Source organism: Urocitellus parryii, chromosome 3, assembly GCF_045843805.1.
Source record: "Urocitellus parryii isolate mUroPar1 chromosome 3, mUroPar1.hap1, whole genome shotgun sequence".
Lineage (NCBI taxonomy): Eukaryota > Metazoa > Chordata > Mammalia > Rodentia > Sciuridae > Urocitellus > Urocitellus parryii.
The window spans coordinates 210,723,300-210,749,907 of record NC_135533.1 but is presented as its reverse complement, the minus strand read 5'-3'; the positions used below and the strand labels follow the sequence as shown (position 1 = coordinate 210,749,907).

The window sequence follows — 26,608 nt, the reverse complement described above, 5'->3', positions numbered from 1 at the left end:
GGCCAACTCCAGCCATTTATTGAGGCCCTCAGCAACTTGGTGAGATCCTGTCCCAAAATAAAAAAATAAAAAGGGCTGGGGATATAACTCAGTGATAAAGAGCCCCTAGGTTCAATCCCTAGTACCAAAAAAAAAAAAAAAAAAGTGTTTTAAAAAGACTTAAGATGCATAACACTAACTATTAGCAGGATGATGAAGCTAACAATAAAGTATCGTACATTTCCAAATAGCTGGAAGATGGATGGGTGCCGCTCAGTGGTAGAGAGTTTGCTCAGATTGTGTGGGGCTCTGGGTTCTATCCCAGCACCATCAAAAAAAAAAAAAAAAGGGAAGATGAGAGGACTTTGAATGTTTTTAACTGAAGAAATAATAAATATTTCAGTTGATGGAGACACTAGTTACCCTAATTTGCTTATTCCATACTGGTATCTGATTCATATGGTATAGACACTGTATCTATGCTTATATCATCGCATACTTGTACCAAAACATCAGGCAGGAGGATCAAAACCAGCCTCAGCAACTTACCAAGACCCTGTCTCTTAAATAGAATATTTAAAAAAAGGGCTGCGGATGTGATTCAGTAGTTAAGCAGCCCTGGGTTCAATTCCCAGTACAGAAATCACTTTGTACCCCATAAATATAATTCCCAGAAACAGGAATCACATTGTACCCCATAAATACAATAATTACATATCAATTTAAAAATTTTTTAAAGGGACTGGGGCTGTAGCTGCAGCTTGGTGGTACAGCACTTGCCTACCCTGTGAGAGGCCCTGGGTTCCACCCCCAGAACCCCACCCCCCACACGCAGAAAGGCCCCCATCAGCCATAGTAATGATGGGCCCCTTATGGACCCTGGTTCAAGACAGGCAAATGCAAAAAAAAAAAAAAAATATATATATATATATATACACACACACACATACACAGTGTCGGTGACTGAACCCAGGGCCCTGTGCACGCTAAGCATGTGCTCTACCGCTGAGCTGTACCCCCAGTCTCCAAAATGATAACTAGGAGACATCAGGGACATCTAAAGGTGGACCGGGATGAGGCGATAGTAAAGCTTCCCTATGAACTCGCTCCTGCGGGAGGAGAGTTTTGTAAAGGGCTTTTTTCTGTCAGTGAGGGCCACACACAGAGGCAGTGAGCACATGACGGGTGACAGCTGGGATGTGTTTCAGGCAGGAGCGTCTCAGGCGTGCACAGGCGTATGAGTCTTTCAAGTCTCGTTTAAGTCAGGGCCTGGTGTGGAGGGCTAGGAGAGGCCGAGGACTCTGTGTTTTTTAAATACGTTTTTAGTTGTAGATGGACACAATACCTTTATGGGGTGCTGAGGATCGAACCCAGTGCCTCACTCGAACTAGGCAAGTGCTCTACTGCTGGGGGGTGGTGGTGTGGGGGGGTGGTGTGTTAAAATGCACTAGCGCATGTATTTTATAAAAACTGTGAACTCTGTCCTTTTATATGTCAAAAAAAAAAACCCAAAAATACTCTAAAATAAACTCTAGGAAAAAAATGTTAGGGACGAAGAAGAGATGATACAGGACAGAATAACACAGGTAACTGCAGAATTGGGGTGGTGGGTATGGGGCAGGGGGCATATTACAACTTTCTTTAAACTCCCCCCACCACCACCCGGTACTGGGGGTGGAACCAAGGGCCTCACACATGCTAAGCACGCGTTCTACCAATAAGCTACATCCCCAGTCACTTAAAACTGTTAATTGGCTTTATTTTCAATTCCAGAATTGGGCCACACTTCATGCCATAAAATGGAATAGGTGTTCCAAAGAGTGGAGTAGGAGTTGCTTTTATATTTTACTTATTTATTGTTCTGCAGTATAGGGGATGGAACCCAGGGCCTTGTGCCCGCTAGACAAATGCTCTACCACTGAGCTACATATACCCCAGGCCTTTTAATTTTTTTAATTTTGGGACAAGGCATTGCTAAATTTCTAACTTGCGATCCTCCTGCCTCAGCCTCCTGAGTAGCTGGGATGACAAGTGTGAGCCACGGCGCCTGGCTCGGAGGCTGGTTTTATGGACAGAAAGGGGCAGAAGCAATAAGCTTCTGTCTTCCTTCCCATTGCTGCAAAGGTTCTATGGAAACAAACCTCCAGTTGCAGCTGTGTGTGGAAGGAGGGCTGGCTACAGCCAGGCCTGTTTCAAAGGTGTAATGGGGAGAAAGGCAGGAAGAGGGCTTCTGAGGAGCAACATTGTCCTTGCTAAGTCAGGGAAAGGCACGGGCAGAGGTCAGCCGACACCCCGGGCCTCACCATGGTGAAGTAGGCGGCCGCCTGCTCCAGCAGCCCCACCAGCCCCAGCTCCGTGAAGTGCTTCCCAGAGCAGAAGCCCTCCTCGTCAGGAGACAGGATGTCGTCGGAGATGGCGGACTCTTCCAGCACGTTGGAGGAGATGTTCTGAGGTGGGAGGTGGCGTCAGACCCGGGCCTGGCCACCAGGCCTTCCCCTCCCTGCTCTCCACCCCAGCCCGCTCACCTGGAAGGACACACAGCCCACAGGCAGGTGGCGGCTGTCTTCGAGCAGGGCCAGGTACTCGGCCACCAGGGCGGCGGCGTGCACCATGCACTGGGCGGCTTCTGCGTGGTTGCCCAGCTCCGCGTGCTTCCCCGCCATGTTCTGCAGCCACGTCAGCCGCAGGTCCGGGGAGCCCTGGTAGCCCCGGGCGATCCTGGTGTCCAAGCGAGAGGGACGTGAGGACGGGTCTCTCCCACACACCATCCACCCACGAGGCTCACTACCCCACCTTCTGCCATGGGCCGCCCATCTGCTCACCTGGTCCCGTGTACCCATCTGTCCCCCATCCATCCCCCCGCCAGCCCATCCCCCACCTGCCTGTCCCCTCATCCATTCCCACACCTGCCTTCCCGCTCACCTGGCCCCTCCTGGCCCACCTCATGTCTTCCCCTCATCTCCCTCCTCATTTGTCCTCTGTGACCTGTTTCCTGGTGACCTGTAAGTCTCCTCTGCTGCGCCTGGTCCACCTTCTGCTTACCTGTCTCCACGCTTACCTGTCTCCTGCCGTACATCATCTCCCCTCCTCCCCCATCTGCCTGTCTCCTCACTTATCCCACCCCCTCCTTCTTTCTTGTCCCCTCAACTGCCACCCAGGTCACTCTCACTTTGCCTGCTCATGAGCTCACCTGTGGAACCCTGACCCCCTGAACTCACCATTCCTTTCTGTGCGCTGTGTCACCTGACCCCCGTGGGCACCTCTCAGGTGCCCCGCCATCCCTATCTCCAACAGGTGGGTCCACCTGCCCAGCTCCCAACTCCACGTTTCTTTTCTTTCTTTCCTTTCCCTCCTGCCCCACCCTCCTTCCCTCCCTCCTTCCTTGCACAGGGCACTGGACCACTGAGCTACCTCCCCAGCCTTTTCTAAAATTTTACTTTGACACAGCATCTTGCCAAGTTGCCCAGGCTGGCCGTGAGCCCGTGATCCTCCTGCCTCGGCCTCCCCGGTCTCTGCTCCCCTCACCTCTCCTCCCCTTCACTTGACCTGGTTCTCACCTGTCATTCTGTTATCATCTTGAGTCCCCCTGCCCATTGGGGATGGAACCCAGGACCTTGCATGTGCCAGGGAAGCACTCCGCCACCCAGTCATCTCCAGCCAACTACAGCTTGGACTCAGTGTCCCCCAGAGCCATGAAGTAAAGGCCTGACCCCAGAGGCTCTCGGGAGGTGGTGGGTCTCTTACGAGGCGGGGCCTCGAGGGATGTCATCAGGTCGCTGAAAGCCCTGAAGGGGATCTGGGGCCCCAGCTTCTTCCTCCTCCCCGGTGTCCTGGTCACAGGGAGGGGCTCTGCCCTGCCACATGCTCCTACCACATGTCTCTCTCCACGGCACAAAAGGAACGAGGCTGATCACAGACTAAAACCTCCAAGACCATGAGCCTAGAGGAAGCTTCTCTCTCTATGAGCTGACAGCTCGGGTCCCTGTCACAGTGCAGGGGAGCTGGCCAGCACACACGCTCCGCGGTGCGTTCCCTGGTGGTCCCCTGTGTCTCGCCGTCCCCTCAGAGGTCTGCTGGCCGGCCAGCTTCACCTGTCTGCTCTCCTGCCCCTCTTTACTTGTCCCTGCTGTCACTGCAGGCTTGCTCCTCCCCACCACCCCTTCTCTCCTGGGGCCAGGAGGCGTGGGACAAGGCCGCAGGCCGGGCCGGCGGGCGGGCTCACCGGTACATGAGGTCGATGAGCATCTCGGGGTCCTCCTGGTGCTCCTTCATCTTCACCGTGTCGGTCAGGATCATGTGCAGGTTGAACATCAGGTCCTGCACCTGGAGCCACGGAATGTCCGAGGCCAACGAGGGTGGGGTCAGGGCTGGGAAGGGGAGGGCAGACCGCTGGCCCAGGGTGGGACACGGGCGTCACCTGCTCTGCGAAGGTGCTATCCCGCAGCCCCACGTCCTCCTCGGCGTAGGTGAGGATGGTCTTGAGGGACCGTCGCAGATGCTCTTCACTGAAGTTCTGCGTCGTCCCCACAAGGGACGACAGTGACATGGTCACCTGCATCTTCACACGGGCAAAGTTCTATGGGGGCAGGGGAGGTAGAGTGGCCCGGGAGCCTGGACACCAGGCCTCACCCAGCGCCTGCCCAGGCTGCCAGCTGCTACCCCCATCTGCATGGAGGAGCCCATCCCACCTGAACCCCTCATCCTGACCCCTCTGCCCGCCCGAGATGCTCGGTGACCGCCACCCTCCCTCTTTCCCCTTGGGGCACTGTGAGCCGGGCCTAGGCAGCCCCTCCCCGACTCACGTGGCCGATCTCATAGTTCTGGCGCATGAGCAGGTACAGGGAGGCGCTGGCGTGCGTGCGGATGGTGCTGATGCGGCTGCCGCAGTGTCGCAGGAGCCTCAGGCAGAGGTCGGCACACAGCTCCGTGTCCTCCTCGAACAGCAGCTCTGGGAACTGCCCCCGGGACCCAGAGGGCACTGTTTAGCCCTTCCCCATCCTGGCTCGGGAGCTGCCAGATGGGGCTGGGCAGGGGCATCGGTGCTCTGCCCTCTTTGGCCATCAACAGTGGCCTGTGAAGTCAGAGCTGGCTCTGCACCCTTGCTGTGTCCTTTCCTCTGGAAACTGCAGCTAAGGAGACTGTTTCACGAAACTGTCAAGTAAATGCCCAGTCGATGGGCAGCCATTATGACTCTGTGAACTGTGGAAGTCGAGGGGTGCTCACCTTGGACACCAGAGCCCGCTGGGTGGCCAGGCCATGCTGCAAGAAGAGGGCACTCTGGGCACTGCCCAGACTGTACAACACAACCTTCAGTACCGCGCCCAAGACGCTTTCTCGCGCCTCTGACAGCATCACCGTCTTTGGGGAAAGGTGCCAGAAATCCGGGTATTAGAGACTGGGCTGGTGACAGGCTTAGGGAAGGAAAGGGAGCGCAGAGCTGGAGATCACAAGGCACTGAGTGGGCACGTGCTGGGTCAAACCCTACCTGAACGATGATTTCCAGTGTGTCCAGAACCACCAGGCTGGCCTCTGTCGCCAGGTTCCCATCCACCAAGGCCTCATGCTCCATTTCATCCTTGGTCCTGAAGGGGAGATGAGGGCTTGTGAAGCCACTCAGGGCCAGATCCCACGTCACAACTGAGCTCCCTTCGTCCACTGGCTGCCCAGCGGGGCAGCAGCTCTCTAGAACCCCTCCCTGCCTGCTGCGTTCGATAGAGCCTGCATGTCCCTCAAGGGCTCATGTGCTGACAGCTTGCTCCTTAGTATGGCAATATTCAGAGGTGGGGACTGGCGCCATGTCCTTCCGTCCCTCAGAAGAGATTAAGGTCGTTCTTGTGGGACTCCTTAGTTCTCCAGCGTGGGTTGGTGGAAAAGCCTGGTTCCACCCACACAGGCTCCCACCACCATGATGCCATCTGCCAGAGGCAAAAACTGATGGGGTCACCTGCTCTTGGACTTTCAGACTCTAAACCATTTTTCTTTTCTTCTTCTTCTCTCTCTCTCTCTCTCTTTTGTTGTGTGTGTGGTGCTGGGAATGAACCCAGGGTCTTAGACGTGTTAAATAAGTGCTATACAACTGAGAAACCTCTTTTCTTTATAAACAGCCTTCCTGGGGTAGCTTGTTACAGTATCACGCACACTAGACCTACTTGTCCACGCGGTCTGATGTTTGTTTCCAGTGTGTAACGCTCTTGCGCCATCGAACATTCTCCTGGTTCCCAAATGGGCTCCTCTCTGCGATGTGAGGGCATGTTCATAGATGTATAAAAACAGGACGACACACACATGGGCATGGGAAAAAACACAGGTATGAAGACACTGTCATGGGAAAATCCTGAGGGACGCTGGGCAAAGCTAAACCTTGCTGAGTAGGCAGGCACCCCAAACCCAAATAACATGAGGACAGATGGAGAATATGGACACTAGTGACACATGGGGGACTGGGGATGGAACCCAGGGCCTGAGCGAGGGAGGCAAGCCTCCACCAATGAGCCACCCCCCAGCTGACAGACTTCCTTCTGGGGCAAGCTTGCTGCTGGGGGACCGAGGTGGCCTGCTGGTGGGGACGGGGCCTCCTCTCACCGCGACTCCTCCGCACCATCTCTTGCCGCGCCCCGATGGTGCCCAGGATGGCCTCCTCTAGCCGGGCCTTCATGTCCAGGGACTTCTTGAACGTGAGGCTGTTGATGCGCTCGAAGGCCTTTTTGCCCTGGGGGCCCAGAGGACTGGGGTTCAGAGTGACCTCTGCTCTGGGCCCCATACGACCTCTAGGACCTTCGCTAGAAGACGCAGCTCACTTCTCTCTGTCCCATCTCACCACCTTCCAAATTCTATTCCTATTCCTTGGCTGACACAGAAATAAGCCCCTTTTGACCTCAGCCTGGCGGGAGCCTGTGCGCAGACACCCCCCCCCCGCCCTGCGCGCCAGCCCACGGGGCCCCCTTGAGCCTGCCCTGCACCACCGCCCCGCCCGTTCCCTCGGACCTTGTACTCGAAGGCCGCCAGACAGAGGTACAGCAGATCCAGGAGCCGCCCCAGCTGGGGCAGGGCCAGGTCAGCCGCCCAGCGCTGCAGGAGGGCCGGCTCTGCGTTTTTCAGGACCCACAGCACGCACACCAGCAGCGTCCGGCTGGACTCGGCAGAAAGCGGGCAGCCGGAGCGGGATGCCTGGGGCCAGAGAGGGCCAGAGCCGGCTCATTTTCTCCACTTGAGACGAACACTGGCCCAGGTGATTCTCATGACGCAACTTCTCTCAGCCAGTTGGATGGTGTCCCCGGGCATAAGCCTCGTACTTACGGTCGGAGGGCCCTGTGAGATGCTGGTCCGGGAGCCAGGGGCCAGGGGGCCACCTGCAATGGCCATGGCCACCGACGGGTTGATGGTACTTCCGATGTCCCCTTCGCCTTCAGTATCTGAGTCGAGCATGGAGGCCAGTCTTGACCGCTGGCCTGGGCCCTCTGCAGGGAGGGTGGGATGGGGGAGAAGAATGAGTCCTCAGCAAGTGCCAAACCCGGGCCCCAAGTTCCAGAAGTCTCACATCACCCCCTCCCCACCAGGTCAGGCAGGGATCTGACTTCTCCACCCAGAACCTCCTTTCTGCTTTTAATTAGATATTCTAATTATGCTACTGTTTGTCAGACCCACAGAAGCCTGGGCTCTGTCTGCTCTGGGCACTGCTAGGTGCTCAATGGCTAGACCACAACCTGGCCCTCAGGACTCTTAGGGACACAGAGGGCTGCGTGTGGTGCTGTGCACGTGTAATCCCAGCTACCTGGGAGGCGGAGGCAGGAGGATCCCAAGTTTAAGGCCAGCCTGGGCGACTTGTGAGACCCTGTCTCTAAGTAAAAAGGGCAAGGATGCACCTCAGTGGTAAAGAGCCGTAGGGTTCAGTCCCTGGGACCACACACGCACACAAACAGCAAAGAGGATGAAGACCATGACCACAATAGTAACAGCAGCAACACGGTGGCTGTTCACACAGCACCCATTTGTGTTTCCGCAGCCTCCCGCTCTAATCAGTCAGCAAGGCCCTGGGTTCAATCCCCAGCACTGACTGCAAGAAAAAAAATTTTTTTATAAAATTATCTCTTAAACTTCAAAAGAACCCTGAGGCAGGTACTTTTATCATTCCCTTAAGGGTGAGGAAACTGAGGTACAGATAGGTTACTTGGGCAGGCTCACCAAGCAGCTAAAGAGAAGAGCTAAAAATTGAACCTCAACAGTCTGATCCCTAAATCTATTATCTTGAAAAATATCCCTGGCCCCAAAGAACTGTCACCAGAGGGAGGGGCTGAAAACAGATGTACTACAGATTTTTCCCTAGAGTCTCAGTGTCTCTCTCTTTTTTTTTTTTGAAAAAGACTGGGCCTATGCTGCCCAGGCTGGTCTTGAACTCCCGGGCTCAAGTGATCCTCCTGCCTCAGCCTCCCGAGTAGCTGGGACTACAGATGCCCCCACGTCTGCCTTGCGCTGGAGACTTCTGAAACTCTAGCCCAGCTCAGCGTAGGAGGGGGTCCGCCCCTCACGGCCTCTGCCTGACAGCAAAGGGAAGAGCTCCCTGGGGAAGACGACATTGCTTCGGCCCTGTGGTCCCTTTGTATACAGCGTCCAAAACACAATAAAAAACCCACAGGACACGTGACCAGATGGGAAAATGAGACGGAGGAGAGGAAAAGGGGCAGCAGAGGCAGACACACGAACACGACAAGCTGATGTCCACAGATCAGCCACGCGTGGGGTGTGAGCTCCAGTCCCAGCTGCTCGGGAGGCCGAGACGGGGGATGACTTGAGCCCAGAGATTTGAGACCAGCCTGGGCGGCGCAGCAAGACCCCATCTCAGAAATCAGTAAACAAATTAATAACGTAGTTAGAATCAGAGGAAAAGACGGGCACAGGGGGCCAAGAGATGGAGAATTCAACATCAAGATGAAGGCTATGAAAAACAATGAAACTGGACATTTTTCAAACAAAAATATCATATCTGAAATTAAGAATTAAATGGCAGGGGGGACAGAGGCCGTAATTCGTGACCTCAAAGACAGGTGGACAGAACGTTTCCCAGGTGAAGCACAGAGGTAAAGGGATGGACACAGCTGACGCGTGACACTAGGCGGACGTACGTGGAGCGGAGTCCCAGGAGCGCGGAGAGAGAGCGGAGCAGGAAAGAAATTCAAGAGAAAACCGCTGAGAGCCTCCCCGGAGGGTGGACGGGACTGACCCCCGAGGCCCGGGCTGTGCTGCTGGCCGCTGTCTACGAGGTCCCTCCGTGGCCCGGGGCGTCTGCTGATGAGTGGACGCACAGCCCCACCTTCCTCTCCCCCAGGCGCGTCCCCCTGTCCCCCCACACCCCCTCAGGAGGTGTCAGGACAATGCCGCTTGCGGCTGGGAGCTGACAGTAGGTCAGACCTATGGTACCTCAACTGCTCTGTGAAGTCACTGGGGCCATGACTGTCCCCACTTTCCGGGTGAACCTAAGGTTGGAGAGGCTGCGGGCCCCACGGAGCCTGTGTAGAACCGGAGCCTCCTCTGCTGGCCTCTCGCCCCTGCTCTGACCCGAGAGCTCCGGCCTTGGGGGACGGAACCCTGGACCACGTGACCCACCCCTCCCTGGCCCGCTGACCAGCAAAGTCATGTAGCCGTGGCAGAGTGTCCCGTGCGAGCGACAGCAGCGGCAGGTACAGCTCGGCCACGCGGGCCTTCACGGTGGCTTCGGCGTAGCGGGGGTCCGTGTCGTGGCTGCACAGCAGGGTGTGCACGGCGCAGATGGCCTTCTTGTGCAAGAGGGATGCCCTGCGGGGCGACGGGGTGCTCAGGAGGGAGCACGCGCTCCCGGCGCAGCCACTCGCCCTGGGGTCCCGCAGAATCTGGGCTCACCCTTCGGCCTCAGGTTCCAGGGCCAGAGCCAGCTCCGTCAGCAGGAGCCCGGCCAGAAAGTGCTGCTGCCGGAACAGTCCGCTCAGCTCGAACATGCTGGCCACCTTGGGGTCCGGGGCCTGGCTGGAGAAGGTGGAGCTCTGCAGAGGGTCGGGAGAAACGGGGGATGGCAGAGTGCCTGCGTCAGGGGGCGGAGGCGAGGTCACCTCAACGCCATCTTGGAGTGACTGGAGATACGATCTCACGAGAGACTGGGGTTAACTCATCTGGAGGTGACAGCATGGGGTTAAAGCCAGCACTGAGAGTCTGAGGTCACCTATCTGTAGGTGACAGGTCATGGGGTCAAAAGTCAGAAGACTGAGAAGCAGCGGGTGGAATGTCCCTCTCAGATTCAGGGGTAAAAAAATCAAGCTTGACTTGAGACTGATGGGCCAGGGGTGAAGGTTCAGAGGTGAAAAGTCAAAGGTAAAGGGTTAGCCCACCTTGGCAGCAGCCCTGGGTCTCAGGGGTCCAAACAGAAATGAGGGAACCACAGAAGATGGACTGAGGTGCCAGTCCCAGGCCAAGGGGAGGAGGCAGAAGTGGAGGCCCACTTACCTGGGAGGTTGTGGAGGACACAGATGGGGAGGGTGAGGCCGGGGGTGACAGGGGGCAGCAGGGGAGGTTGAGGGTCACGTAGTGCTCGTGGCTGCACAGGATGCGGGTGAAGTCCAAGCGGAGGGTCAGCAGCGCTGTGGGGTTGGGGGCGGACTGCAGCCGCGTGGCCACCTGCAGGGAAGGGGCAGTCACTGAGGATGCCAACGTGGCCCTGCGCATCACCCCATGTGTCCTCCGCCACGTCACTGGCCACGCCGACCCCTACCTGCTTGTAGTGAGCTCGCACCAGGCTGAAGACGAAGCCACGGTCCGCCAGGGACAGGAGGTCACTGAGGAAGAAGGCCAGGCTGGCGTTGAGGCGCTCGGCCAGCTCTGCGTCCTGGGGACACAGGAGCTCTCAGTCCAAATCCACACTGCCTTGCTGGGCTGTCACCAAGGCCACTAGTGACCTCCACGAGCTGTGCCATCGCCCCAAAGCCCCGGGTCATCCTGACACCTCCATCTCTGGGCTCGAGGAACTCAGTCCCTTCCTGGCTGTCCTCCCTGACGTCCCTCCCTTCCCCATGCTCCACCCAGGATGCTCTCTTCCTTCCACTCTCGCCCAGATTTGAATAGCACGCCAGCTGCAGTATCTTGGAGACTCCACTCCAAGATACTGCAGCTCTGTCCAGAGTTCAGAACTGGGCAGACTACATTTCCCAGCCCCCCTTGCAGCTGAGCACAGCCATGTGACCACAATCTGGCCAGTGGGATTGAAGAGGAAGTGAGGCGACCACTTAAGTGGAAAGGTAGGTTTCCCCCTTCCCACAGCCTGCAATATCTGATGTGGGTGCCATGGTGAACCCCCAGGGCCAGGGCCAGGCCACACTCTAGAGCTCCTTGTAGCCTACATCCGCTCAGAAATAAACTCTGTGATCAAAGCATTTGAACTTTGTGATTTTTAAAGCATCTGTGATTGTGTTCAAGCAAATTAATCTCTGCCCTGATAACTCACATAGCGATCATTTAACAAGCATCAATTGAGCACCTGCTGTGTGCTTAACCCTGTGAATGAGACAGACACTGTCCCGTTGCTTGTCTAACCCACAGTCTCATGTGGGGAAGACAGACAATAAACAAAGGAACTGAAGGTAATACAACAGAACAGGGCGAAATTTCACGATTTCCAAAGGATGAGAAAGAGCCAAGGGGAGAACGGGATTCTAAGTAAAGGGAACAGTGAGTGCAAAGGCACAGAGGCAGAATGTGCCTGGCAAGCGTGAGGAACAGAAGAGACCAGCAGGACCTGAGATCTGGTGGGGCCTTGTTCTGCCCTCCTGCTCTTGTCAACCACTTGGTGGCCTTACTAGTTAGCCTCAGTGGCCTTCAGTTAGTTCCCTGCGACCCTAAAGGAACTGGACTCTGAGTCCACAGGAGGACAGAGACTGAGGCAGCCTGCTGTATGGAGGCTGATAGTATTTGGCAAATATTAAGTGAGTGAATGAAACACAGTGGCTGTGGCTGATGTCCCCTGGGGGCAGCCACAGTGCAGCGGCTCAGCAGCACAGCTCTTCCCTGCAGGCCCTCTGGGGCTGGTTTCTGCACAATCCAGGTCGGCCCTTGGAAAGGCTCCCGTGAAGCCAGACCTTCAAGACCAGCCAGAGGTCACATGGGATTGTGCAAGGGCTGGCTTGGGCCAGAATGTGTTCCAAAAACCAGAAAGTTCCTTTCGAATCCTAAAGTACTATTTCTTTTTAAAAATCAGACATCAGGTCTCAGCAGAGACACTCCTGCAGGGTTTGGGCTGGCGGGAGCTGAGCAGGTTGCCCGTCTGAAGCCTCCTCTGGTCACCACAAGCCCCCCTCTCCTCACTGAAGCTGGCAGTGAGGACACAGGCCCTGCAGCGGGTGGATGGCTTCAAGTCCTCATCCAACCCCTTTCCTGTTGTGTGGCACCAGGTTAAGCCAATCAGTCATGCTCTGCCTCAACATCCTCGTCAGTAAAATGGAGACAACAGAACTAATTTCATAGTTTTCATTGTGGCATACTCATAAATCATGTCTGTAAAATACTTTCAAACCGAAATTAAATAATTTTATTTTATTTATTTATTTTTTAATATTTATTTTTAGTTTTCGGTGGACACAATATCTTTATTTTATTTTTATGTGGTGCTGAGATCGAACCCAGCGCCCTGCGCATACCAGGCGAGCGCGCTACCGCTTGAGCCACATCCCCAGCCCAAAAGAAAAATTAAAAGAAAGATTTTGAGCAAAAAAAAAAAAAAAAAAACAACTTAACTATGGGCTGGGGCTAGGGCTCAGCAGTAGAGCACGCGCCTAGCATGTGTGAGGCCCTGGGTTTAATCCCCAGCACTACATAAAAAAATAAATAAAATAAAGGTATTGTGTCCAACAACAACTAAAAACTAAATATGGGGGAAAAAACTACCTTCATGTGCAATTAGGAGAACTTTCTTTTTTTTTTTTTGGTACTGGGGAGTGAACTCAGGGGCACTTGAACACTGAGCCACATCCCCAGCCCTATTTTGTATTTTTTTTTTTAATTGGAAATGGACACAATACCTTTACTTTGTTTATTTAGTTTATTTAGTTTGTTTATGTGGTGCCAAGGATCGAACCCAGTGCCTCACACACGCTGAGCAAATGCTCTACCACTGAGCCCAAACCCTAGCCCGCTATTTTGTATTTTATTAGAGACAGGGTCTCACTGAATTGCTTTGTGCCTCGCTAAACTGCTGAGGCTGCCTTTGAACTTGCTATCCTCTTGCCTCCGCCTCCCAAGCCACTGGGATTACAGGTGCCCAGCCCCAATTAGAATTTAATAGCATCTAGGTACTGTACCTAGAGACACAGTAAGTGCTCAATAAATGCTCCATTTAATTATTATCCTGATTATTACTGTCTGCCCAACCCTCACAGGTACTGGAATTGGTGATCTCCGAATAGCAATATCTACTTATTATGCATCTACAAGCATACTGGCCCTGTGCTAAGGGCTAATGGATCTGCTCTGCTCACCCCAGTCCAGCCATACTCGCCCACTCAACGCCAGGCACAGTCCTGCCTCTGGCCTCTGCATCTGCTGTTTCTCCTGCCTGGACTGCTGTTTCCCCGGTCCCCAGAGACTGTTCCCTCACCACCTTCACTCTCCCCCTAAAACTCAGCTGCAAGAGGGTAAAGCTTTTGTTTTGTTTACTGTTGTGTCTTTACATCCAAAATAGGGCTGTGTACCCCAGGTACTCAAGAAACATGAACAGACCCATCCAAAAGACCTTGGCAGCCGAAGGCATGGGGCAGGACTGGTGCCCTCACCTGGCTGGCCCCAAGCCTCGCTTAGCCCCTCCCCTCACTGAGGTCACGAAGCTCTCACCTTGTGGACACGAGTAATGACCTCCATGCCCACAGAGCCCACCAGGGCAGTGATGTCATCCAGGAAGCGCCCAGGGAAGCGCAGTTTGCGGGGCGTGTCCAGCCGCTGGCCCAGAAGCAGGTGCAGAGCCATGCTCTTCACCTGGGGGCGGGGCGAACAGGCGAGGGGCGGGGTTTTAGCGGAAGGACCTTAGGGTGTGGGGGCGGGGCCTGAGTCCTGTAGCCCAGGCCGAGGGAGGAGCCTGAGGGCTCTGGGTGGACTTTGTGGCATGGGCGGGGCTTGAGGAGCCTTGGGCATGAGCCTCCCCGGGTCCTCAGCCCTGGGTTCAGGAGTGGGAAGCCTGGGGCGTGGGAAAGGCTTGGGCAGTTTGCGGGGGCCAGAGATTGGGGCCCGCGTTCCGAGTTTGAGGGAGCCCTGGGTTAGGTTTTGTGGGCGCATTAGAGGTCTAGTGGAGATGTGGCCACATCCTCTCAGCAGGGGACCTCTTAAATTTTTGGAGGTGGTCTCAATCCTGATCCCTCTCTGTGTGGGGACACCTCTTCCAGGAGGGAGGTCCCCTCTCTGAGCGGAAGTGGCTCATGAGACAGTGACCTGTCTCCCAGTCTCCCAGGGAAGCAGGGTCCTCTCTCTGTGAGCATCTCTGGGGGCCACTTCTCAGGGGTCTCAGGTGTAACCTCAAGGATTTTTTTAAGGGTCTTGCCTGGGGGTCTCTTTCCTTGGGCCGAGAGCAGGGGTCTCACCATGAGCTGGAAGAAGAACCAGGCGTGCTGCAGGATGGCCTCCCGCACAGCGCTGCTGCTCACCACCCACTGCAGGGCCAGCTCCTCGTGAAGCAGCTGCAGGCAGGGTAGGGGTCACCAAGAGCCAGGTGCCACCCCCTCCCACACCGCCCCTGGAGAGCATGGCAAGGGAGGTTGAGGCTCAAGGGCTGGGGTCAACAGCAGAGGCCATGCGGAAGGACAGGGGCAAGAGCAGCTGAGGTGCCAGTTCCCGGGCTGGGCTCTGGATCGGGGGAGCAGCTCTGGATCCCTTTGCTGGGGGCCGGGAACAAAAAACATGGAACCCCCCACCACCCCCACTACCTTCTGCACAGTGGGTCTCGGCTGGGGGGCCGGCAGGGCCGTGGAGGAGGCCTCGAGGTAGGAGGAGGCTCGGCTAGAGCTGCAGTCGATGGCCTAGGGTGGGATGGGATGGAGAGGATGGGATGGCGAGGATGGGATGGCGAGGAGAGCTGGTGTGGGGGTGGTGGCAGGGACACGGTGGGAGAGACAGAGGTCCACACTGACTCATCCGAATGGAGGAAAAATGTGTCCCCATGGACATGGGTAGGAGGAAAAGAAGAGGAAAAAGAGCTTCCACGTGGATGTGTGCTGTGGTCTGAGTGTGTCCCTGAAGTGTCATGATTTGTAAACTTAAAACCCAGAGTCACACATTGATGGTGCTTGGAGAGGGGGGCCTCGGGGAGGTGGTTAGGACTGGATGAGGTCAGAGGGTCGGCCCTCCCGATGGCATCGGTGGCTTTATAAGAGACCTGAACAAGTACCTTTGTGTCTTGCTGTGACACAAAAGTTAGGATACAGTGATCACAAAAGTCCCCATCTGATGCCAGCACCATCCTCTGGGACTTCCCAGCCTCCAGATCTGAAGCCACATAAATTAGTCTCAGGTATTTTGTTATAGCAACAGAGAACGGGTTGAGACAGTGTGTGGGGACCGTGGGGGGCTGGTGAGGGCAGAGGGGAGGAGGCACGGTCTGTGTGCACTGGCCAGGGAGGGGTCAAGGTGGTGTGGGCCGGCCAGGGTGGTGGAGGCGAGGATCGAGAAGGAGTAGCTGGAGTCAAGTCGATGAAGATAAAAGTGACGTAGAGAGGAGGTGACAAACCAGTGTGACCAGAACAGGCAAGAATGTGGAACCACCGACCAGGGGAGGTGGGGAGACTGGGTCCCAGCTCGGACCGAGGTTGGCCAGTGCGAGTGGCAGACAGCAAAGAGGGGAGGAGATGAGCAGGGCTGTGAAGGGGTTTGGAGCCACAGGAGGTGACCACGGGAGTGGACGGGGTGCAGAGTGTGAGGGAGTGGTGAGGTGGGCTGCATGGATGGAAGAGGCGGGTGCGACCAGAGGAGAAAGCAGATGAGCACAGGAGGCGAGATGCTATGGAGAGCCCCAGGTTCCAGGCCGGGCCTTCTCCAGCCTCGCGTGGGGCCTCAGCTGGCCTCGGTGACTCCTGCCCGTGGAACAGGAGGTGAGGCTGCTGGCTGGGGGAGCAGATCCCATGATGGAGACCCGCCCTGGCACTTGGGGGCCCCCAGCTCCATGGTCCAGCCACGTCCGGCCTCACCCACCACAAGGCCAGCCTCAGCACTCTTCCTGCCTGGAGGCCCCCTGCCACAGCCTCATCGCCTCCCACCTGCTCTGCGAGGCCTCCCTGATCCTTCGGGGAACTGAGAATGTTGACGACAGCCCTGTGAAAAGTGCTGGGGCAGGGGGAGCTGGGTGGCAGAGCACACGCTCTCAGCAGGCACGAGGCTCTGGGCTCAATCTTCAGCATCCCCCAAAAAATGCTGTAGGGGGGCTAGGCAAGGCCCACGGACCCAGACTTTGAGATTGCCAGTGACCTGGGAGAGGACTGTGCGAAAGTCCCCTGCCTGTGCTGCTGACAGTTCCCCAGGTGTGGCACGGGAGGCAGGTGGCAGGCCCTGGGGCCAGACAAGCAGGGCAGCCTCCTCTTGCTGTCCGGTGTCATCTGAGCTGGGTACCATCTGCGTGTGCCCTTCCCTCTGCCTGGAACCCGCACCCACCCGCCCTGGCTCATCTCACTCTGCAGGTCCAGCAAAAAACGTCCCTTTCCTGGAGAGTTCCCCCCAGTCCTCCAGGAGGAAAGCTGGTGCCCTGCTCTGTCTCCGTTCACCTCCTCTCAGGCTGTTCCTCCCCCGAGGTACACACCTGCATGTCTGTCCGATGTGTCTATCTCCCTGACTAACTGGGGACTCAGGGTGGGGCAGGGCGCGGAGCATTCCTCACAGTAGAACCAGCTCTGCCTCGGCCCAACTAGTGCCCAGGCTTGGGACTGTGCTACTGTGCCCTTTCCTGAGTGCCTCTGCCATATCTGAACACTCAGAGAGACAGGGGAAATGGGGACCAGAGAGATTCAGCCCATTGCCTGGAGCACCAGCTGGGGACATGGGACAGCTGGGACTTGAACCAAAGCACCTCTCAGGCCAGGTGCATGGTAGAAGGGAGCCTTTGTCTGAAAGGGATGTGGGATTCCAGGGGTCCAGTGCTTCACCCTTGACACCATTCAGTTGCCTATGCCAAGGAGACAGCTGAGAGTCCCCTGGACAGAGGTGGATCAAGGGGAGGGAACAGGCCATGCAGGGCAGTGAGGTTATAAGTGGCTGGATTTGCATATAATTTACATGCTCTTTGCATATCACCCCAGTGTTCTGTCTCTGCTGAGGCTGTGGCCTATGTGACAGCAAAAGGCAGGTTGAAACAACCCAGCAATTCTTGCAGCACAGACTCCACAGCCCCAGACAAAGGCAGGAGGGGCTGCCACCTCCTTCAGGCAGCCCCCCTAGGTTAGTTGGTCACAGCCAGGAAGGTGGGAGGAGCTCATGCGGAGATGGAGTCACATGCGTTCAGGGCAGGTAAGAAGGGCACCTGTCTGGGGTCGGCCCCACAATAAGGGGGCGCCCGCCGCAGCACAGCCTTGGTGCCTCCTGGAGCATAAGCAGAATTCACCCAGGAGTGTGAGCGATCGACGCCCTGGAGACACACGGGGAGGTGGTAGCGTCCCGAGAGGAGGGCGAGGAGAGCAGCACAAAACACCCAGTGTGGACGCGGCCCGGAACTAGATGTGTGCCCACACAAGTGTGTGCACCCGTGCATGCAAGTGCGTGGAATGCATGCACATATGCAGCCACGCACATGAGCACGGGCATACACATATATGCGCCGTGTGCGTACGAGCAAGGTACAGATGCATATGCACTGTGTACGAGCGTGGAGTGCACGTGTATATGCACCTGTGTACATTTGTGCCCGGGGCACATGCATGTATGCGCCTGCCACGCTGGGTACACACGACTCTTTGGTCAACCTGACCAAGCTTCCACCACCCATCCTCGGGTGAAGGCTAGATCCAGCACAAAGTCTGACCTGCAGCCCCCCTCCATGACAGCCACATGCTGGCCACAGCCAGGACACGTGTCCTCTCCGAGTCGTGCTCTCTGTTTTCCATTCTCATCTGCTAATGAGATTCCTCCCCCCTCCCCCGCCCACTCGGCGGCCATGGCCACTTCACCCTACCTTGTTGGCCAGGATGCGGGAAACCTCATCATCCACGGAGCCAGGGGCCACAGCCAGGTCGGGGTTGCTGCTGCTCACGCTTTTAGAACGGGCCAGATAGAGGCTTGCAGGGCGGCCGGAACCACGGGCCAGTGTGGCAGCCTGCACAGTCACCGGAGGGGCCCCTGGGGATGGACGGAGTAGGGTCAGCCCCGGCCCACCTGCCTGATGAGTCTCAGCCCCTTCCCAACTCTGTGGCCCTCGATACAGCCATTTTCCTTCTCTGCGCTTCCAGGTTGCAAAATGGGCATGAAAAGAGCAACTGCTTCATAGCAATTTGCACAGATCGAAGAACACTGGAAATGGTGCCTGGCACATATGATTTAACTATTCAACAGCAAGAATTTGCCAGACTCGGTGGTGCACACCTGTAATCCCAGCGGCTCAGGAGGCTGAGGCAGGAGGATCATAGAGTTCAAAGCCAGCCTCAGTAAAAGCGAGGCACTAAACAATTCAGTGAGACCCTGTCTCTAAATAAAGTACAACATAGGGGCTGGGGATGTGGCTCAAGCGGTAGCACGCTCGCCTGGCATGCGTGCGGCCCGGGTTCGATCCTCAGCACCACATACAAACAAAGATGTTGTGTCCGCCAAGAAATGGAAAGTAAATATTAAAAAAATTAAAAAAAAAAAAATAAAGTACAACATAGGGCTGGGGATGTGGCTCAGTGGGCAAGTGCCCCTGCATTCAATCCCTGGTACCAAGAAAAAAATAATAATTCTAATTTTCTTTATGGTTCAGGGAATTGAAGCCCGGGCCTTGTGCATGCTAGCCATGTGCTCCACCGCGGAGCTACACCCCCAGCCCAAGTCCAGTTTTTAGTGGACGTTCACTCTGTACCAAGCATTCTGCAGGGATTAGGTCAGTTACTCTTACCAGCATCCCCTCCAGGCTGGTACTGTTATTATCGCTGTTTATTTTTTCTTTAATACTTATTTTTTAGTTGTAGATGGACACAATACCTTTGTTTTATTTATTTTTATGTGCTGCTGAGGATTGAACCTAGGGCCTCACATGTGCAAGGTGAGTGCTCTACCATTGAGCCACAACGCTAGCCCTATTATCACTGTTTCACAAATGGGAAAACAGGCTCAGAGAGGTCAAATTCCTTGCCCAGGGTCACAGAGCTTGCAGGCAACAGAACAAGGATTTAAATGCAGGCACCCTTGCTTGAGTCCCTGCCACAACCTAATGAAGATGCTTGCTGAATGGTCAAACCAGCTGCCAGTCCAGTGTACAGGGGTCACACTCCTGTGGCTGGGGCAAAAGTGGGTGAAATGTTCTCTCTTGCAAGTTGCCAGCTCAGTGCAGGCCTGTGTGGCTCTGGGGCCTTTGCACACACTCTTTTCTCTGAGTGAGTTGCTCTTCTCAGATTTTTCTTGTCTCCCAGGGCTTTCCACCATCACTCACCGCCTGGAAGGCTGGGCTCAGCACCAGGAAGGCGAAAGGCATAGTAGATGTAGGCAGCCAGCAGCGGGCAGTGACCACGGGCATCCTGGACTGCCTCCAGGCTCCGGTGGACAAGGCTGACTACATGGGCCATTGCTTCAAAGGCTCCACGGCCCAGGTTCACTGCCGGGCAGAGCAGAGGTCAAGTTCCAGGGCCCAAGGCCTCTTCCCTGCCTACTGACCTTCCAGAGGAAGAGGCATTAGGGTCGAAGGACTTAAGTGGCTATCAAGGGATTTCAGAGGACCTGCTCTGGGTGCTGGAGACTGGGGCCATTTTTCAGATAGGAAAACTGAGGCCAGAGGAAACTAGGTGACTACAGGAGGAACTTAGGATCAGGGCACTGAGGGGGTCACTCTCTAGATGGGGAAACTGAGGCCCGAGGCCACCCTTGCTCACCCATCTGGCCACTGATGATGGGGGGCCGCACCACAAGGCGCACGAGCTTGTCCAGCACATGGTGGGAGAAGGCCACCAGGGGCTCGGGGCTGGCAAGGCGCAGCGCCGACAGGCTGGCCCGCAGCTCCTGCTCCACGGTGCCCTCGCTCAGCACCGCGTCCTTGAGTCGGAACGGAAAGGCCCCCTCCTCCAGCACGTGCACCAAAGTGAAGAATTTGTCCAGGTGTGGGTCCTGGGTGGGGGACACAAAGGGAGCCGGGCTGCCGGTCCAGGAAAGCCCCGGGGACCAAGGCCACTTCCATCTGAGTCAGCAGCTTCCCTGAGAGCCCGGCCAGCCGATCAAAGTCACGTCCACGGCTCGAGGCCAGGCCTCGCTGGCCAGCGACAACTATTACCCAACTGCATCGCAACCGGGAGGGCAGCAGGGCAGGACTCCCGGGTTCCCACCCCACCCCATACCTGGGGGTGGACAGAGGACGCGGCCATGAGCTCCACGCTGAACACACCCTTGTGGCCGTCCACCCAGCGCATGCCCGGCAGCGCCACCTGCGGGAGGGAGGTGCCTGGTGGGCACTGGAGGACCCTCCCCCATAGATCAGGCCACCAGGCCGCCCCAGCCATTGCGACACCATGGCCTGAGCATGGCCTGGCCCGAGGGAGCAGGCGGGCACCCTGCCCCCAGCCCAGTCCCGGATGACTCAGGGGGTCCGCCAGACAGTGAGGACACCATGCACACGAGAGGACAGATACGGGTGAAGGTTAATTGGAGGAAACGATGAGTCAGGAACCCTGTAGGGGGCCTGAGCCCCCGGGGGTTGAGGGACAGCTGGACAGGAAGAGGGAGGGCCACGCACACTAACAGGGGTGGAGGGGCAGGGGCGGCCCTGGACGAACTCGTGGGGGGCAATAATCAGCGAAGTGAGGCTGCTATGGGGTCAGTGAGCACAGACGTGAGGGCCAGTTAGGGGAGAGAAAGGGACACGCAGTGGGAGGGAGGGGAGGACACCCCAGAGGACGAGGCTCCCGGGGGACTGGTGGAAGTCAGATGGGGTCTCGGGAGCGCTCGCCCCCGGGGTTCTGCGAGGACAGGAACGTTGACAGAAGGTGGCCAGGGCATCAGTGGGTGCCACAGGGGACAGCGTCAGGAGGCGGGCAGCCCAGGCACGTACGTCGGGTGTGAGCACGGAGTAGCTGGGTGGCGGCTGGTCCACGGACACAGGGAGGCAGAAGGGGCCAGTCCTCAGGCGGCCGTGCTGCAGCAGCGGGATCCACTGGGGAGAGAGCAGGGGTCAGGCCTGGGCGCAGCATCAGGAAGGGGACAGGCAGGGCTCCGAGGGCAGCTGGCTCACAGTGAAGCCCACGGGCGTCTCCAGGGCAGCGCCCGGCCGGGGCTGGCAGCTGACGTGGTAGAAGGTGAAGAGCAGGTGGTGGTTCTCGGTGACGCAGGCCGGAAGGCACAGCTTGAACTCCTCGTAGAACTCAGGGGACCTGGCCGGGCAGGCTGGGGGTCAGCGGGAGGGCTGGGGCCCCACGTTGGGTCCAGCACGGCGGGGTCCTCTCCTTGGCCCGGGCTGCCCCCAGAGGGCTCTGGGCGCTGCACCTCCTTTCTTCCTGGCTCCATGCCCAGGTGTGTCCCTGACCCCAGGAGTGTCCACAGGTCCTCCCACGTCCCTTCTCCCTCCCGTCCCTGCCCGGCCCCATCCCCACCTACTTGTTATGGTAGACCACAGGTGTGAAGGCCTCACGTGTGAATTCGCTGCAGCTGGACTTGCCAAAGATGACCTGGGGGAGTGGGGACATGAGGGACCCGGCGGGATGACCCATCCCTGCTGCTCCCCGGGGCGCAGACACTGACCGGCAGGGCCTGGCTGGGGTCCTCGCCAGCCATGTACTGGACGCGCACGGTGAGGTTGCGCACGGAGCCCTGGCGGCTGCTGAAGTTGAGGCTGTGCGGGTACACGTAGAGCAGGTTCCTAGGGCAAGGGCAGGGCTCAGAGGGACACAGTCACGGGGGAAGGGGGTCCCGAGGCTGGGGCCCTGAGCTGGGGCAGGCCGACCCAGCGCCAGGCGTGAGATACGAATGGCAGAGGCCGGGGAGAGATGGGCACCCTCAGGGCACAGGTGGGAGTCTAGGGAGGCCGGGGAAGCCAGGTGGCCAGTGGTGCAGCCTGATCCCTGCCAGGCTGACCTGCCCGGCCACAGAGGCCCGACTGACTGGGCTCTTCGGGCCCAGCTGTCCTTCCCCCAGAAGAGACCTGTAGAGTTATGTGGCCTGTCCCCCAGGTGGGAAAACTGTGACCAGCGTTGGAAGGTGGGGCTGGGGTCAGGGTGCTGCCCCCCACCCTGCAACTCTGCATAAGTCCCAACCTACCCGTGGGCCTCAGGTTCCCTATCTGTACAATGGGACATCAGGCCACTCAACCGAAAACTGACAACAGCACCAATGATGACAGGTAACTGCAATAACAATCACTGCACCAAACACTTCTGTGGCACCTACTGGATGCCAGGGTTAATTCTATGCACTCAAAATGAAATAATTCCCTCACTTCTTACAAGCAGCCAGCAAGATAGGATACACAGCACCCCATTTTACAGGTAAGGAAACTGAGGCACTTGCCCCCCGTCATCCAGGGAGTAAAATAGCACTCATGCTGGTCTGAGGCGAGGCATACGTGGGCCCTGGAGTGAATCTATGTGTCCTGGGGAAGGATTCTGCCATATGTTCTAGCTCCCTGGCCACCAGCCAGGTCCACAAGGACCCCTGTGTTGGGGTGAGAGTGTGGCCGGGGGCAGAGCGCTGGCTCAGCACGCACAGAGGCCTGGGTTCCCACCTAAGCTGCAAAGCAAAGACCCCGCATGGCAGGCTGGGAAGTGCCAGAGGAGAGCGGGTGCCGCATGGCCACTAGAACAGCTCTAGGTGAACCCCGTGTCCACACAGTCACCGCTGTCCTGCTGCCCATCAGAGGGAAAGCGGAAGCTCAGTGTGGTGAGCCCCAGGGCCCCTCCATGGATGCCTGGGCCAATCCCTCCTAGTGCCCCCAACCCACAACTGGCCCTGAGCCCCAGCCAGCGTGATCTCAGCGTGGCCCGGCCGGACACTCGCCTGATGCAACTATTACGCCCCTGCCAGGCCCTTGCACAACACGGGGCAGCTGGTGGCCAGTTAACGATTGACTGGGGGTTAATGGCAGTGTGGGGACATAAAAGGCGGCGGCAGCAGCACTGTGCCCACACCCCTGTCCTTCAGCCATGCCTGCACTCACTCTGTGCCTCCTGTGGGCTCTGGCAGCAGTGGCCCAGCCTGCCCCAGTGGCCCCCATGGGTGGCCTGGAGCCGGCACAGCATGAAGAACTGACCCTGCTCTTCCACGGGGCCCTGCAGCTGGGCCAGGCCCTCAACGGCGTGTACAAGTCCACGGAGGCCCGACTGACCGAGGCCGGGCAGAGCCTGGGCCTCTATGGCCAAGCACTGGGGCTCCTGGGATTACAAGTCAGCCAGGGCCGGGATGCAGCTCAGGAACTTCGCACCAGCTTGCTGGAGATACAGGTGGGTAGGGCAGCGGGGGTGTTGTGGGGTGGGTAGGAGTGTGTAGGGTGTCCAGTGGCCCCAGTTTTGCCCAGAACTGAAGAGGGTCCCAAGATGCAAGACCCTCAGTGATGAAACCAAGTGAGTCCTGGGCAAACACGGAGGAGCTGGCATCCTAACACCCCACTGCCTCCCGAACAGCTAGAGGAGGATGATCTGCAGCTGCAGGCAGAGGCCACAGCCCAGGTGCTATCGGAGGTGGCCCAGGCCCAGCGGGTACTACGGGACAGCGTGCAACGACTGGAAGCCCAGCTGCAGGGTGCCTGGCTAGGCCAGGCCCGCCAAGAATTTGAGGCCTTAAAGGTAAGGGGCACTTGGCCCTGGGAGGATTGAGACTCTGACTTCTGGCCAGAACTCTCTTCTGAACCTTGAGTCCTAGATACTTCCCAGCTCTATGACCTCTACTCTGTGACCCTGAGCAAAACCCATATCTCTTTCTATGCCTCAGTTTCCCCATTTGTAAATAGAGCACAGTTGATATTTCAGAGCAATTCAATTCAAGGGCAGGGTACATAGTAGGTACTCAATACGTGCTTATTACTCAGGCATCTGGTAAGTCGTGAGTGCCCAGTAAGTACCTAGAACTGTTCAATGCCCTTTAATAGACCACGTGATGCTCATAACTTCACAAAGAAAGTCCCGTCTTAAACTTATCTTATGGATGGGGAAACTGAGGCCAGAGAGCACCACTGACTTGCCCAGTCACATAGATGTAACAGGGAGGACTGGGCAGGGTCAGGGGATGAGAGGGGAGGAGACCCCCACTGAGGTTCTTCCCTACCACGCAGGCTCACGCTGACAAGCAGAGCTACTTCCTATGGGCTCTCACGGGCCATGTGCAGCGACAGAGGCAGGAGATGGCAGCTCAGCAACACTGGCTGCGGCGGATCCAGGAGAGGTGAGCCTGGTGGGGGCCTGGCACGCAGGGCAGCTGGCTGGGGCCCGTGCAGGGAGCCGGAAAGGGCCCCTCACCTGGTGTCCAGTGGCCCCAGTTTGGCTGAGCCAAACTCCCCGTCTCCCTCCCCAGACTCCACACCGCGGCACTTCCAGCCTGAGCCTGCCTGGGCAGAACAGAGGATCAGTCATGAAGCAAGGGACACTTCCGTGCTCCATGCGGCCCCCAGGCACAGAGGAGCTGCCTGTCCAGCGGGGCCGGCCAGGGCACGCCGCTTCCAGCCACAGAGCAGAGACAGAAGCAGGCGGGGTGGACGGCGGAGGACATGGCCTCCCTGGGCGGGTGGAGGAAGGACGCGCATCCCTTTGTGCCCACAATCCTGCACTAAAGCAGAGCAGTGGCATGTCACCCTGGGTGTCTGTGTGTGTCTGAATGTCCCCCATGCCAGGGCCCAGCCACTCCAGGGACAGTACCTGTAGCTGGTGTGGGGAGAGTAGACCTCGCGGGCAGGGAACTCCAGGATCTCCTTGGTGGGCCGGCCCCGGGGGTCTGGGTAGGGCTTGACGTGAAGCAGCTCAGGGGAGAGGCAGAAATGGGGGTTCTCGGGGGCTGGGGAGATGTCGATCTTGAGCTGGGCTGGGGAGGAGGCAGCAGTTTGCACCTGTCTGGGAGCCTCTGGCCAGGGGACCCCCCTGGGGCTACGCAGGTGAGGCTCTGTCTCCCCCAGCTGCCCGCTGGTGGCTCTGACCTTCAGGTGTAAAAAGCTCCAAGTCACCCTCAACCCTTCTCTCACCCTCAGAGATGACGTGTCCGCCCCCCATGATCCCCACTTGACCCACATTTTTTTCTTTTATCTGTGGCCTCCACTGAAAGTTCAGCCCCTGAGTTGGGGAATTTGTCAATTATGGTCAGACTTGAGTCCCTGGCGCCTGACACAGCAGGTGCTTAGTGCGGGTTCACTGAACCCTCCCTTATTGACAGGGGCGCCACGCACCGGTCACAGGCCGCAGGCGCCGCAGCAGGGACGATGGACGCCGCATGTCCGCCAGGAATTTAAAGAGGTCCTCATCGCTGAGTCGTTCTGCTTCCTGCAAGGGACAGGTCCCCATGACCCAGGGATAAAGGGCTGAGTCCCCAGGATCCAAGCAACCACAAGGGTGGGGAGAGTCCCCAAGCACCTCTCCTGGCAGTCCCCTGCCTCCCAGTCAGACACCTGCTTAAAAAAGTTGGTGACAGTCAGTGTGGCCGGGCGGAAGCCAGAGAAGCTGCAGGTATCATCCCCGCTACTCGCTCGGTCCTGGGGTCCCCGACGGCGGCGGTCAGTCCAGGCGGGTCGGCGCTCTAGGAGACAGTGACAGTGACAGGAGATGAGGGACAAAGAGACGCGGAGACCCAGGTGTGGTGCCGCGCTCGGCCGGCAGAGGGCGCGCCCCTGCCCTCCGCTCCGCCCCGGCCCCGCCTCCTCACCGCCCTCCGAGTCCGAGTCGCGGTCGGGCTGCCCCGCGCTGCTCACGATGTTGGCCAAGTGCACCGCCGTCCAGGCGAAGGGCATGCGGTACCGGCCCAGGCGGGTGCAGAACTGCTCGGCTGCCAGGCGCAGCTTCTCCAGCTTCTCTTTGTTCTGAGGGAGACCCCCGCCCCGACCAGCTCAGTGTCCCAGACCTGCCAAGTGCGGCATCTGCCCTCCGCCAGGTCCAACTTCCATGCCCGTACCTTGGCCGTGTCCACCTCCTTCATCACCATGTAGGGCTCACAGCATTCACTGATGTCCCCTTGCTGGAGCACCTTCTCCAACTGTGGGGCAGGAAGGCCCCAATAAGACCCCCTCTTCATGGGGGGCTCCTGGACCCCCAAACTCTCCATCCCACTGCTGGCGATCAACCCAGGGACATGCTAGGAAATGGCCTTACCACTGACCTACACCCCCAGTTCACCCTGGGGCTTGTGCTCCAAGACCACCCATGGCTCCTGCTGTCCCTGGTACTAAGTGCCAGCACTCTGCCTGCCCAGTGGCCACCTCCTCACCACCCTTCCGACCACCCCAAACTGTAAGTCGCAGCTCACACTTAGCTCCGGACATTTTCTTGGCATAACATGTATTAGCATAAAC

The 26,608-nt window shown here is 57.6% G+C and overlaps 2 protein-coding genes across 7 annotated transcripts in view; one reads left to right on the top strand and one right to left on the bottom strand.

Moving 5' to 3' along the window:
* Positions 1 to 26,608, bottom strand: part of Dock6 (dedicator of cytokinesis 6) — a 45,931-nt gene that overhangs the window by 5,624 nt on the left and 13,699 nt on the right. The window contains exons 10-41 of one of the 5 annotated variants that reach the window (XM_026399593.2): positions 26,212 to 26,292; positions 25,966 to 26,119; positions 25,712 to 25,839; positions 25,493 to 25,586; positions 24,972 to 25,134; positions 21,871 to 21,988; positions 21,727 to 21,797; positions 21,365 to 21,503; positions 21,185 to 21,286; positions 20,475 to 20,561; positions 20,016 to 20,247; positions 19,580 to 19,741; positions 18,131 to 18,294; positions 17,483 to 17,587; positions 14,904 to 14,996; positions 14,562 to 14,657; positions 13,822 to 13,962; positions 10,715 to 10,828; positions 10,450 to 10,620; positions 9,853 to 9,992; positions 9,599 to 9,768; positions 7,276 to 7,436; positions 6,964 to 7,146; positions 6,562 to 6,688; positions 6,129 to 6,213; positions 5,465 to 5,561; positions 5,203 to 5,337; positions 4,782 to 4,934; positions 4,397 to 4,555; positions 4,202 to 4,302; positions 2,505 to 2,697; positions 2,283 to 2,426 (exon numbers count right to left, since the gene is read on the bottom strand). In XM_026399593.2, the coding sequence (XP_026255378.2) occupies positions 2,283 to 2,426; positions 2,505 to 2,697; positions 4,202 to 4,302; positions 4,397 to 4,555; positions 4,782 to 4,934; positions 5,203 to 5,337; positions 5,465 to 5,561; positions 6,129 to 6,213; positions 6,562 to 6,688; positions 6,964 to 7,146; positions 7,276 to 7,436; positions 9,599 to 9,768; positions 9,853 to 9,992; positions 10,450 to 10,620; positions 10,715 to 10,828; positions 13,822 to 13,962; positions 14,562 to 14,657; positions 14,904 to 14,996; positions 17,483 to 17,587; positions 18,131 to 18,294; positions 19,580 to 19,741; positions 20,016 to 20,247; positions 20,475 to 20,561; positions 21,185 to 21,286; positions 21,365 to 21,503; positions 21,727 to 21,797; positions 21,871 to 21,988; positions 24,972 to 25,134; positions 25,493 to 25,586; positions 25,712 to 25,839; positions 25,966 to 26,119; positions 26,212 to 26,292 (4,263 nt within the window). Of the gene's footprint in view, positions 1 to 2,282; positions 2,427 to 2,504; positions 2,698 to 4,201; positions 4,303 to 4,396; positions 4,556 to 4,781; positions 4,935 to 5,202; positions 5,338 to 5,464; positions 5,562 to 6,128; positions 6,214 to 6,561; positions 6,689 to 6,963; positions 7,147 to 7,275; positions 7,437 to 9,598; positions 9,769 to 9,852; positions 9,993 to 10,449; positions 10,621 to 10,714; positions 10,829 to 13,821; positions 13,963 to 14,561; positions 14,658 to 14,903; positions 14,997 to 17,482; positions 17,588 to 18,130; positions 18,295 to 19,579; positions 19,742 to 20,015; positions 20,248 to 20,474; positions 20,562 to 21,184; positions 21,287 to 21,364; positions 21,504 to 21,726; positions 21,798 to 21,870; positions 21,989 to 24,971; positions 25,135 to 25,492; positions 25,587 to 25,711; positions 25,840 to 25,965; positions 26,120 to 26,211; positions 26,293 to 26,608 lie in introns of those variants that run through there. The other 4 variants (XM_026399594.2, XM_026399595.2, XR_003301775.2 and 1 more) reach the window with 4 other exon arrangements.
* Angptl8 (angiopoietin like 8) lies at positions 23,126 to 24,862 on the top strand. 2 transcript variants are annotated; one of them, XM_026399597.1, is made up of 4 exons: positions 23,126 to 23,564; positions 23,745 to 23,906; positions 24,410 to 24,501; positions 24,631 to 24,862. In XM_026399597.1, the coding sequence occupies exons 1-4, from the start codon at positions 23,268 to 23,270 to the stop codon at positions 24,656 to 24,658; spliced, it is 579 nt and encodes a 192-aa protein (XP_026255382.1). In that variant the 5' UTR covers positions 23,126 to 23,267; the 3' UTR covers positions 24,659 to 24,862. The 2 variants fall into 2 exon arrangements, with proteins under 2 accessions (XP_026255382.1, XP_026255381.1); XM_026399596.1 differs by having other exon boundaries at positions 24,392 to 24,501.